The sequence below is a fragment of the Pangasianodon hypophthalmus genome, chromosome 14, assembly GCF_027358585.1.
Source record: "Pangasianodon hypophthalmus isolate fPanHyp1 chromosome 14, fPanHyp1.pri, whole genome shotgun sequence".
In the NCBI taxonomy this organism is placed as follows: Eukaryota; Metazoa; Chordata; class Actinopteri; order Siluriformes; family Pangasiidae; genus Pangasianodon; species Pangasianodon hypophthalmus.
Genome location: NC_069723.1, coordinates 5,579,441 through 5,592,908, shown reverse-complemented (window position 1 = coordinate 5,592,908; position 13,468 = coordinate 5,579,441). Strand labels below are relative to the sequence as shown.

The 13,468-nt window shown below is 36.7% G+C and overlaps 1 protein-coding gene across 1 annotated transcript; it reads left to right on the top strand.

The window, feature by feature from the left end:
* Positions 1–300: 300 nt before the first annotated feature.
* Positions 301–13,167, top strand: si:ch211-149e23.4 (uncharacterized). Its single transcript, XM_026923908.3, has 13 exons — positions 301–480; positions 2,090–2,413; positions 4,685–4,993; positions 5,520–5,798; positions 5,938–6,088; positions 6,304–6,473; positions 7,340–7,648; positions 8,001–8,291; positions 11,325–11,487; positions 11,702–11,862; positions 12,046–12,121; positions 12,687–12,720; positions 12,811–13,167. Exons 1-13 carry the CDS (start codon positions 414–416, stop codon positions 12,949–12,951), a joined length of 2,475 nt encoding a protein of 824 aa, XP_026779709.1. The 5' UTR covers positions 301–413; the 3' UTR covers positions 12,952–13,167.
* Positions 13,168–13,468: the final 301 nt, after the last annotated feature.

Genomic DNA, 13,468 nt, shown 5'->3' with positions numbered 1-13,468 from the left:
GTATGATTGAATATAGTAATTGTTTCCATATTAAACATTTTTTTAAATCTGTGTAAAACTTATTAATTCCATTCACATTCAGACCACTGAACTATTTGTCTGATATAATATCTGATACACCATATATGTGAATATTGCAATAAATTATTGAAAGTTTTCAAAATAAGTTTAAAAAAGAAGAAGAAGAAGCAGATGGTAAGATAATACAAGCTGTGTGGGTTTCCAAAACTGGTCTACCTTGTGGTTTGGGTTAGTAAAACACACACACACACACACACACACACAAACAATTTCTAATTGTTGACTCTGACCTCCTCTCATACACACATCATGCCCACTTCTCCCTAATCTATTGAAGCATCTTGCAAAACATTTTTGAAACTTTCTTGCAACACATTTATCTTGACTTGACCATGTTTTTGTCAATATTTGTGGCATTTGGACTTCTCCTTAATCTCCCTCAGAGCTTGGAAAATCAAGGTAGGTCAAATGAGCTTTCCTTTTTCAATTAAGACATATTTAATCAAATGAGTCTGAATTTCTTTTTGGTGTATTTTTAAAGATTAAGCCAGTTGTTCCAGGATTTCTTTGATCACCATCAGATCTAGATATTTTTTTCATTCAAACTGTGAGTGCATTTAATAATTTTATTAGTGCATCTAATTATTAATAATAATTATTAATGTATTACATATTATTAATTACTTATTAATACATAGAATTTCAATGCAAATTTGTCTAGTTAAAATGTAAGTATATTGTTTCAGTGGGCTTTTGTGTAATTTGTCAGGTCAGGTGTAATTTGCTCCCTTACCTTTAAGTAACTACTACTTTTGTAATCAGAGTATATTGACTTTCAGAGGACTTTTCCTGATAGTGTTTATACAGGTTTCTGTAATTCCCTTAGTGTAATCACTAAGTGAGTAACACCTTCACTACAGGTTATCAGTAGATTTTTTTTAGTCCTACCTGATCTGAGCTGTTTAAAACTGAACCACTGAAAACAAATAGCACTTTCTGATAACTTTTGCATTTATTTGTGCTACAGCATTGTAACACATTGTCAGCAAAGCATAAGCATCACTTTCATGGGGTTTTCTGGTAATAATTGTGACTGGTTTCTGTAATTCCCTTTGTGTAATGATGGCATTACATTCACTCTTGAAACTTAATAATGGTACTCAAGCTTATCCGGTGTAAATATATTGTTTATTGCACTGATTGGCAGTAGCTTTTCCTCCATGTACCTGATTTGTACTATTCAAAAATGGACAGTAGAGGACCTTTTGATAGCACTGATGTTACAGTAATATTATTTATGTAAATAACCAGTCATGCTTTGAAATTTGCTGACTGACTTGGTAAATTTCAGTTTTATCTGAGTTTAATTTTATTGATAAGGTGAATGTAGTAGACATAACTATGTCCATGTTAAGCCGCCACCCTCAGTGGGACAGGTAAAAATCGATGTGGTTTGCTGCAATGTGTATGAATGCCTCAGCTGCAAACCACACACCATCATGACTTTATACCTCAAAGTCACGTGATTGAACGTAGTGAAAGCAGTGTTCACTGTTTCAAGGGAAATCTATGTCTCAGTTAGATATCAAGGTGGTTTCCCTATCAAATGCTGAAACAGGAAAGTAGTAAAGTAGTATGGTTGGTGATTTTAGAAATAAAAAAAGGTCTATGAACTTATAAGACTTCATAAACCATAACAATGTTTTGCATGAATTATATCACTTATTAAAAATGCTCTTCAAACTGCTCTAACACAAGTGATCTGTGAGAATTTAGTAAGCATCTCCAACACTGACATTTATATTAATTGTCCTGAAAATATGGTGTTTGGGTATGTTTTGACATTGTGTGTGTGCGTGTCTGTGTGTGTGTGTGTGCATGTTTGCATGTATGCGTGTTTATTTTGAAAATGAACAAAACCTGTCAAGTGTCATAGTGCCATTCTACTATATACAGTATTTTCAACATTGGCATTGAACTTGCCCCAGCAGCATGTAGGCCTTGTGTATGCACCATGAGCTTATGTGACCATTCTCATAGATATGTGATTTTCTCATCCTTTAAATAGAGGTGGTCTTAAGAGACATCATTATTGACCATAATGTGACAGGAGTCTTAGGAGAGGAAGTACACCTGCGTTGTTTGTACTCTGGCAAACACAACATCAGTGATTCTTCCTGGAAGCGCCTGGATTCAGGAAATAGAGCAAAGATGATGGCAGGACACAAAAATGGCAAGACATTCGCCAAAGACAACTTCTCCACTCCAGCATCCCACACCAATCTTACTGTGAAAGTGAGCATAAACAGCTTAGAGGTAGAGGGACAGTATGCATGCGTGTTTAGCACAGAAGAAGAGGAAATAATGGATAGCCTGTTCCTTAGTGTAATTGGTAAGTATAACAGAAACCAAAAATGCATAAGGGGCATCACTTTGTGTATAGGGGCATTGTCATGCTGGAACTTTCTTTACCTTTGTTTAACTATCTTTAATACAGCTTCTGATTTATGCAGTTATCCAATCAGCCAATCATGTGGCATAAAATCATGCAGATACAGGTCAAGAGCTTCAGTTAATTTTCACATCAAACATCAGAATAGGGAAAATGTGATCTCTGTGACTTTAACCTTGGCATGGCTGTTGGTACCAGATGGGCTGGTTTGAGTATTTCAGAAACTGCTGATCTCCTGTAATTTTCACACTAAACAGTCTCTAGAGTTTACACAGAATGGTGCAAGAAACAAACAAACAAAAAAAACATTGGGTGAGTGACAGCTCTGAGGGTAGAAATGCCTTATTGATAAGAGAGGTCAGAGGAAAATGGCTAGATTGGTTCAATCTGCCGGGAAGGTTCACCATGGTTGTAAAGAGTCCTTATTTGAGACTTCCTATATAGACTTCCTGTCAGTTCAGACAAATCTGTTCATTCTTCTCTGATCTCTCTCATAAACAAGGTGTTTCAGCCTGCAGACCTTCCCCTCACAGGATGTTTTTTTCACACCATTCTGTGTAAACTCTATAGACTGTTGTGTGTGAAAATCCCAGGAGATCAGCAGTTTTTGAAATACTCAAACCAGCCCACCTGGTACCAACAACCATGCCATGGAGATCACATTTTTCCCCATTCTGATGTTTGATGTTAACATTAACCGAAGCTCTTGACCTGTATCTGCATGATTTTATGACATATGATTGGCTGATCAAGGCCGTAACCACGTCTTGAACACTGGGGGGGACCAAAGCATTTGGTGGGGGTGGGGTTACAAATGTAATGTTCCTTTTTGGTTCTCTATGTAATAAAGGCTGAAATTTATATGCATATCTATAGATAGATAGATAGATAGATAGATAGATAGATAGATAGATAGATAGATGCTCACACACACAATGCAAGACCTTTAAATTTAGAACCAGGTACAAACAAATACAACACATTACAGCAGCTTTTAATCTGGTAAGGCTACATCAGTTTATTGTCTGGTAAGGCTCAGACAATAAACTGATGTATTTTACAAGCAAAGTGGCCAGTATTTTCAGTTTCCGGCACTGGCTTTCAGTTTTACCTCAATTCTCGCTCACCCCTTCACCTGGTTTTGAACTGTCATCATTTATTGAAAGGCTACCAGGAAAGCTAGGTAACCATGTTCATTAAATACATTCACAATATGCACACATCCATTCTTAATCTTATGCCTTATATGCTAAAAATGGCTCCGTTAATGTTTCTTGTCTCGTCACTTTGACAATAATGCATTACATTACATGAATCACATAAATGTTTGCATCCCTAGACATTACTGTCAGTCGTTTAACATTTCCATTGTAAAACAGTTGTCAAATATTTACCTACTTAGGTTGCTTCTTACCTCGCACTCTTTCACCATTAAAACTGAAGCATCGCGTGGCTTCTGTGAACAGTAAAGCACGCCTTCTTTGATTTGATTGGCCATCTCAATCATTTTGACATTGATGAGTGCTGCTAGGCCGCCGAGGCAGACCACCCAAAAAAATGTGACTGTTTCTACTTTTTGCCATCCTAACAACATACATAGTGGTGCATAATGGAGTGCAGCAGAAGCAAAAATATCAAATATTGGGGGAGTGTATCCCTCAGTGTCTGAACTGGATAACAAAGTGAGGTCCATAAAGACATGGTTTGCCAAGTATGGTATGGAAGAACTCAAGTGGCCTGCACAGAGCCCTGACCTCAACCCCACTGAACAGTCACTGAACTGACTGAGCCCCAGGCCTCCTTGGCCTCCTCACTATTGGTCTTGTGGCTGAATGGGCAAATTCCCACAGCCACATTACAAAATCTAGTGGACCTTATTATAACAGCAAAGGGGGGACTACTTCTGGAATGAGATATTCAAAAAGCCCATATGGGTGTGATGGTCAGGTGTCCACTAAGACTAAAACACATTGTTGCCTTATTTTTAAGTTTTTTGAGATTTTTTTTTTTTTTTAACAATTTTTTTAAATTGTCTGGCACATGAATTGCAAATCCAATTTAAGCAATTAAAGGTTAAATGTATTTCCTCAAGGCCCAAACAGTATCTCTATTGCAGTCCTGGGAATTTAACTCACAACCTTCCAGCTACTAGCACAGAACCTGAGCTACCACTGTCTGACGTGCCTGATATACAATGTGTTTCTTCTCAAGCCCGGCCCCGTGTGAACATCCATGCAGAGGAAGACGTTCTGAATGAAACTCATTACCAAAGCATCTTCTGTTCAGCTTCCTATGCCAAGCCCAGTGCGAGTCTCCATTGGGACATCCATGGGGCTCCACCCAGTGAGCGCATTTTCTCCATCCAGAACACATGCTCTACACTGCCAAACGGCACAGTCAGTATTGTCAGCATGCTACGATTCCCCATCCACTTGAATAATGAAGATAGTGTTGCCTGTGTGATTCGGCACCCAGCTTTGACTGAACCTAGCACAACTGTAATAAAGTTACAGACATTTGGTAGGTTATTATTAAAATGTTACTTCACTATAATACTGAGACTTCTTTTTGCACTTTGAGTTTGAAAACAGTCTTACTAATCACACATGTATATGTGTTATGGGTAATGAAATAAATTTTACAGATATATATGAATTGCAAAGATACATGTGAGCATTTGTGTATCTTTCTTTATTTCTTTCTCTCTTGCTCTTTCACAGTATATGTATAATGTATGTGAGTGTGTGTCGGTGTGATTCTTTCTCTTGTCTTAACTTGGCTATACTTCAGATGATCTCTTTCTGCCTGGCATGTGTTTCCTGTGTAGTTTAAATACTAACCTCAACTGAACCACTTCCTTTGAAACTGCTGCTTAACACAACATAAATCACATACATAAATCTTTCCTTATTAATGATATTTTCCACTTTGAACTGATACAGTAACACCTTAATTCTCTATAACATTCTAATAAGATCTTCCTCCTCTTTTGATTTGAAATATTTCAATTCCCCCCCTTTTAACCTTTTCAATTTTCCCTGTTAAGTTTCTCCAAATGTAACCATGGAAGTGGCCCTGATTGAAAAAGAAGGAAAAGCCTTCCTTGAGGTCCTCTGCAGAGCAAAAGGAGGGAGGCCTCATCCGTCAATCACTTGGATCCAACCTGAATATGCAGACACATCATGCACTGATCATTTCAAGAAATCTGATTTGGCTTCTAGTTCTCACTGCTTCCCATTAGATGTTTATGAGGGTGAAAATATCACCTGCATTTTTGGTTACCCACATCTTTCCATAAAGAGAAATGTTACGCTGCCAACATACTGTGAGTATGGGTATAAATATCTACATCATCTACATTGATTAAAAAGTCCACATAAAAGCAGTATGTCACACATGCATGCATTAAAAGAGTTATGCATGTAAATGTATTCTTTACTGCCTCACTGCATCTCATTTTCTAGATCTCACCGCTCTTCAGCTGACAAACAGCAGTATTAAGGTGAACCGTTTAAACACCTCTGATTTAGTGATATTAGAAGAGGAGGACAGTGACATCAGAATCAGCATGGAAGTGTTGGGAAATGTCCCAAGATATAAAATTAATTGCACAAAGTGAGAATTCTTAATATTTATTAATGTTGATGTTTTAGCCACTTGTACAGATATTTACTGAGAGTATGGCAGAAACATTGCTCAGCGATGTTCATGGATCAGATACAGTAGATGGCTGGTCCATGTACAGAATACTGATATTTTGTATTTGAGTATCAAGAAGCACAATGTGATAACATGGCTGCTTAACTTGTTTATGTTGCTCTGCTTCTCAGGGATGGTGAACCTCTGTCAGACGATGTGAATATATTTGTCAGTGGTCTCATGATAAACGGTGCTGTTGGGGCAAATCATGCGGGCCAATACCAGTGCCAAGCCTCCTACTACAGACATTCAGCCTCTTTACAGTTTGAAATAGAAGTGAAGCCCAGAGTCCGAGTACCAGGTGCAAGGCAGTATTTATAGTTTCTCAAAATTTCATATTCCATTGTACAAAAAAGTACAATAGACATGACAAGGAAAACAAGACAGTGTGCCTGTCAGCCATAGGATTGTGCCATTCCAAAGTGCAGATGATATGAAGCAGAATTCAGTTAACACATACTGTATAGTGGTAAGACATTTGGCAGATGCTCTTATTCAGTGTGACTTACTGAAATGATTTCTTGTCTACTTATATATCCTAATGCTAATATAAAAGAACACACTTTTTTAAATCAGAATTTTAAGTAAACCATCAAATAATTTCCATTTCTTACATATACTTATGATATATAGGCCTTTTGTAACTATACAATTATATTTATAAATATTCATGTTATTACTAATTTATCAGACACAGTAGTTTTGCTAGGGTGGAGTGTGGCTCACAAATTCTGCATAGTACCTTTTAAAGAATTATGCAGAATTTGTGAGCCACAAATGAAAGATATGTTTTAACTGAAATCTCTTACTTCTTCTTTTGTTACTTTTACTCCAAATGTAAGTGTGAATTTTAGAAAAGAAGGAGGCAACATTTATACTCAGTTTTCAGTCTCTGCTGCCACTCCCAATATGAATGTATCATGGGTTCTTCAACAAGGCCTGAAAGGAGCAACGATAAAGTTAACATTACTTCAACTAATGGATCACATTTCTTTTAAAGTATCTTAATGCTTGCTTGCCTCAAGAGCTAACTATAGATTGTGTGGTTAAGCAAATTGCTCTCTCTGTTTGTGTCAAACAGTAATTAACCAAATTCTGCTTGTATGTAAAGTATTACTGCATCACTCTTAATCCTCTGGTTTTCCTGGTTTTCTTAATTCCTCACAGCTCTCATCAATGTGACACTGCTCTCCAATACATCTTGGGAGAATGGGATTGAGTATACAGAGGTGAAATGCATGGTAGATAATGTGTTTCCTGATGCCAATATTACTTGGGATACAGGAGACTGCAGAAGTAGAATCAGTACCTCTGAGCCTGGAAATGTAGTGTCTGGAAGTCAGCAGGACCACGGTGTGGTTTGGAACACAGCACGGTTCCCAGTTAATTCTTATGCAGGATGCACAGTAATTTGTGTGGTGCATCACAACGGGTTAGAGAAACCGGTACAAAAGAGCATTCATATCCCTTTAATAGGTATGTTTTACACCATTGTACTGATCTAAGAATAGGATGTTAAACTATCAAAGAGATCTATGCACTGCAATCAATGTTCCTCAATAATATTTACAGTATTCTTAAAGAAAAGTTAGTGTCTGAAATAAATTAATGTTAATATTGATTGTTTTATTTTATTAATTTAATAATTTTATTAATGTTATTTATCCCCAAGGGGGCCACTGTTTTTTTTCCCACTGTGAAAGAATGTTGGCAACAGTGAATACATTACTCAGCAACTCAGGAGCTGAGACCACAGTCACTAGCACAAAACCTCAACCATTGAGCTACCACTGGCATTAATTAAAAACTGTCACCTGTCTTCTATTAGGACCACCCAGAAGTTATGTGAGCATTGGTTTGCAGAAAGACTCCACACACTGGGCTGCTGTGTGTGAATACAAAAGTGATGGGGCCATAACCAACATCTCCTGGGTCATTTCTGATACCAATACAACTGCCTTACCTTTGACCAGAAATACCTCAAGAGAGGGCAGTAAGGTGCTTGCCACATGCATTTATAAATTTGAGCTGCGCCAGCATGAGGGAAAGTTCTTGACTTGTGTGATCCAAAACGTAAACGGGGAAGTTGAAAGGAGAACCATACATGTCCCAAATTTCTGTAAGTAGATCACTTACTAATGAGAATTTTGAAAGAGTAAATTTTAATATATAAAAATCAAGCATATATTTGGCAAGTGTTGCAACATTTGTAATGTTCAGTACACATATACTATATGGCCAAAAGTATGTGGATACCTGAGTATTGAACATCTCTTTCCAAAACTATGGGTAACCCTTTTCTGCTATAACAGCATCCACTCTTCTGAGAAGGCTTTACTCTAGATTTTGGAACATGGCTGTGGGAATTTGTACTCATTCATCCACAAGAACATTAGTGAGGTCAGGCAGTTGATGACAGACAAGATGCCTGGCATGCAATCTGAGCTCCAATTCATCCCAAAACTGTTCAGTGGGGTTGAGGTCAGGACTCTGTGCAGGCCACTCAAGTTCTTCCATACCAACCTTGGTAAACCATATCTTTATGGACCTCACTTTGTGCACAGGGGCACTGTCATACTGGAACAGGTTTGGCCACTTTAGTTCCAGTGAAAGGAAATCTTAATACTACATCTTACAAAAACATTCTAGACAATTTTGTTTTCCAACATTTTCTGGAGAAGAACCATATATTATGGTGAGGTGTCCTCATACCTTTGGCCATCAAGTCTATATTAATATAAAAACGTTTAATTATATCTGTCAGTTATTTCTGCTTCGTGCCGAGTGCAAACCGGCAACACAACAGCACATGCTTCCGGGTTATGTCTTTGTTTTTGTTGCCACGTGTGTTTTTGTTTTGATTCATGACCCATGTCTTGTCATTTGTTGTCTGCCTAATGTGTCTTGTTTCTGTTTACCCTTTGATTAGTTTGAATATTTATACCCCATGTGTCTTTGTTCTTTGCGTAGTATTGTTCAGTGTTTTTCCACCTGACTTTACCAAGCCATTTTGGTTCGCTCTGTTTTTTCGACTTCCTGCCTGTTTCTTGTTTCTCGTGTTTGTTTTGCCTCGTTCTCTCTGTTTGTACATCGTCTGACCCATGCCTGTTTTTGACTCTGCCTCTGCCATATGTTTTTTGGATCTATCTGCCTGCCCTTTAATAAAAGCTTTAACTGCAGATGCAATGTGAACTTAGCCCTTTTTTGCAACATTAATTGGTCATGGTTTTAAAATTATGTGGTGCGACTTTATGTGGTGCGTCATTTACCATCTAAATAATATATTTCCTTAATATGCTTAAAAATTATTAAAATTACAGTAACACAGTTATGTCCTATAATTGCACATCATGTGCATACACATTACAGACATTTTAATGCAAAAACTGAAAAAGACTATTACCCATTTGAGCATAACATATCAGTGATTAATGTTCAACCAAGGAACTTGGAGGTTTTATTTTGAATTTTAATACAATTTGCATACAATACAATAATTGCCATTATTGGTTACACCAACTTTCCTAAAAAAGATTCCTTAAAAAGGGCAATGAATAAATGGATGGAGATATAAGGTGTAACACAGCCTTAGCCTTCTTTTTTCTCTGCTTGTAACTTGTGGATGCAACCTTCCATTTCTCTCTCTCTCTCTGTTTCTTGCTGTCTGTCTTGGCAGATCACAAGAAGATTACATAAGTAATTTTTCCCAGGTCTTTTTTTTCACTAGCTAATAGATAGCTAAACCATTACAAAATTAAACCATTACAAAGTAAAAAAAATGTGACAAAGTACAAAGTGTTGATTTTAAATAGCCAACTTAAAGTGTGTGCTACAGTCGGGTCCATAACTACTGTATTTGGACATTGACAAAATTATTGTTATTTTAGCTGCCTACCACAGTATATTAGACATGAAAATAAATAATGAATATGAGCTCAGACTTTCAGGTTATTCCTTCATTATTTCCCTCATTATTTCACTTTCAAGTAAGCAGATGAAAGGTCTACAGTTCATTTCAACATGTGGCATTTGCATATTGAGTCTGTTGCTGTTAACTCTGAATATGAAGCCCAAAGAGTTGCCACTACCAGTGAAGCAAGCCATAATTAGGCTGAAAAATCAAAACAAACCCATCAGATAGACAACAAAGACATTAGTTGTTATGTGTTAAACAAGATTAAAGTGCCCATGTCATTGAAAACCTCATTTTTCTTGCTTTTTTAAATAAGAGGTTGAGGTACTATGTAAATATTGTTACTACGTAAGTTTTGTTCATCCCTAGTCCATAATGGAAATATATCCCTTTCAATATCCCTTTCATAGTTATTATTCATATTGTAACACACATTTACATATCACCACTATTCATTCCATAGCAGTTTAGACATTTGAGCTGAAGTGATAAAGAATGCTTCAACCTAGACTAGTTCTTTTAACAAAGCACAATACAGGGCAGCCAATTAAACGAACAGTAAAAAAAAAAAAAAAAAAAAAAAACACATTGAATTCTAAGCAGTAAATAGAGAATGGAAAATGAATTACAACTGTTTTTGGTGCATTAAAACAGAATATGGGCACTTTAAACATTAGGAATAGGGCAATGTAAAAATCATATGTTGGCTTGGTAATAGTAATCTTTTAATGCCATAATGTTTTTGCATTGTCCATCCATCACTCTGTCCATCTGAGATTCTCATTAGAACAATATCCAAAAAATATATCAAAATAATGCTGTATGAGATCACTTTCTGTAACTAAATTTTCACTGAATTGTCTTTTCTTGATGGTCGCACCAGATGATGTATGCAATGATGTATGCAATGATGTAATGCAAAACACTCCTTGTGAAATTATGCCAAATAATTTCATATTTAAAATAAAATGGAGATTAATTTCAAGCAAGCTTTCAGAATCTAATAGAGTGTACAGTCACAAAAAAATGAAACTGAATTTTCTGTATTAATAAAAAAAGACTGGAAAAACTGTGGCAGGTACATCCAGTATTCTGTATATGAAATGTTCTAGGTATGATTAATGTTTATTATGCATTTAAATTTGTTTAATGCAGAAAAGGTCTGCATTATGTCATCAATTGATGTATACATATTTTAAGTGAAAAATACACATTTCTGATCTAGTTTTCATTCTGCAGTTATCTCATCTATCGTGGTTTTGAACAAAACTATTCCACTGCATGGGAGCCATGGGCAACATACTGGCTTGCACAGAGTTGCATTGAAGGAACATGTTTCCAATCAGAGGATAATTTTTAGAGTTAATGGAAATGCATCAGCAACTAATATCAAATGTTTAAGGTATGAGAAGTCAGGGTGACAAAATGTTCATGTAATCATTACAAAACAACATTTCAGGAACATATTTCATATTTTTAACAACTTAAAAAATGCAACTTTTACCCAGCCTTTTATGAAATATCTATAACTGTATGTCTCAAATGCTCAACATTCACCCAAGACATTTTTCTTAGATGTCCTTTAATGTTTGATGTCTGTGCTTGGCTGACATTAGATCCAATGGACTTTCTGCCCACACTGTTGGTATGGCCCTGGTTTTTGCTCAGCAAGTGTCAGAGAGTGATGCTGGTTTGTACACATGCATTACATCCTGGTACCATCACAATGCCACAGTCACTGTTCTGGTGGATGTAACCAGCCAGGAAATCCACAGCAGTGAGTATTTACTGCTTTGTCCTATGATGGCTATAGTGGCATATAGACCATTACAATGTTTATACAGTGGGCCTTGTTATACTCACCTGACACAGTATATCATAGAAGATCTATTAATTGTCTTAAATATTTAATGAGTCACTTTGTCTCATTTTTAATGTGCTTTCTTTGTCTGATGCATAGTGATGCTTATCCTGATCTGTTTCTCCTCTGCTGTTGTAATTGCCCTCATACTGATGATCACACTCTGCATATTCTGGTGAGTAGCTGCTCATTTTACCATGAGCACAGGTGACTAACAGCTGTTTTTGTTGGTCTTTCATATATAGGTGAGACTGTAGACAAAACAGGAAACAAGGTAGTACACCTAGACCTGCGTGACATGCTGTTCATAAACAGGATATGCAGTGGTTTATATAGACAGATGATACATATTGCCACATTAACCACAACTACAACATTTGTTCAGCAAAAACAGATTCTTTTTATGACAATGGAATTCTAAATCAGGAATGGTAAAAGGCAATGATGCTTCATTATAGCCTTTTACCATCCCTGATTTAGAATTCACATATATCCATTGTGATGAGATTTGATTATTTGATGTTTGATGATTTCCACACACATACTTATCCTGGTAATAAACTCTTTTATTGGAACCAGCTGCATTCAAGCACCACCAAACTATTCTGAATTCCAGGACAGCAGTTGGGCTTTCTAGTCTACATTACAACTTTAAAATTCTGGTATAACATTTCTATGGACCTCAGGTTTTGTACTGACTTGGTACAAAATAATTGTTCTGCTTCTTTCTGCCTATGTAGCAAAAGAAATGAAGAAACTCATTCTTCAACCCAGGTATGCATAATAAACTCTTTAATGATGTTTTCAATTGATCAATTTCAATGACAATTTCAGTTGATCAGTGCAATTGTGTTGTATATAAAGGACTGGAAGAAGCGCGAGTCTCTGGCTGCCCTGATGCAGGACCCACGCTCACCAGACCTCAAGAAGGCCAGAGGGAAAGGGCAGGAGTATGCAGAGCTAGTGCACTACTCCATAGTGATTGATGTGAAAAGTATGGTGTGAGGGCAGGTTTGAGTATTCAGAGGTGTGAAATGTGAATAGATTTTAAAAGAGCAGCATGCTACTTTTGAGTAACAGTGCATGTATATGAATGTAAAACTACGATTTAAAATGTATTCATTACTGTTATATCACTTTTTTTTTTTGTTTTACAGTGATGATGTTTTGTCATTTTTGTGATCTGAATTAACTCATTAAAAGACTATAGTGCTTTCATTACAGTTGCTCCTCCACCGTTAATCACACATACATGCACTCGCTCAAACAAATTAGTTCTACTGAAAACAACAAGCTCCTAATCAATTATTAAGCTGATTTGTAGCATGTCTGTGAATTTGCAGCTCACTGAGTCTGGCTGCTTGGCCCCCGAAAATTATTATTATTGTTATGTTAGCAGTTGCAGCTGCATTTACAGTTAAAGGAATCCTGAAATTCAGGGGTGCGGCAGCACCATCAGCACCCCTACTTCCTGCGTCCTTGCACCTAGAGAAATGAGGCTGAAGAAATGAGGCAAAAGAGC

Coding starts and splice junctions, on each gene's coding strand:
- si:ch211-149e23.4 (XM_026923908.3), top strand. CDS start 414: ATGTTTTTGTCAATATTTGTGGCATTTGGACTTCTCCTTAATCTCCCT. Junction 7,649..8,000: donor CATTCATATCCCTTTAATAG/GTATGTTTTACA, acceptor GTCTTCTATTAG/GACCACCCAGAAGTTATGTG. Junction 11,863..12,045: donor CAGCCAGGAAATCCACAGCA/GTGAGTATTTAC, acceptor TCTGATGCATAG/TGATGCTTATCCTGATCTGT.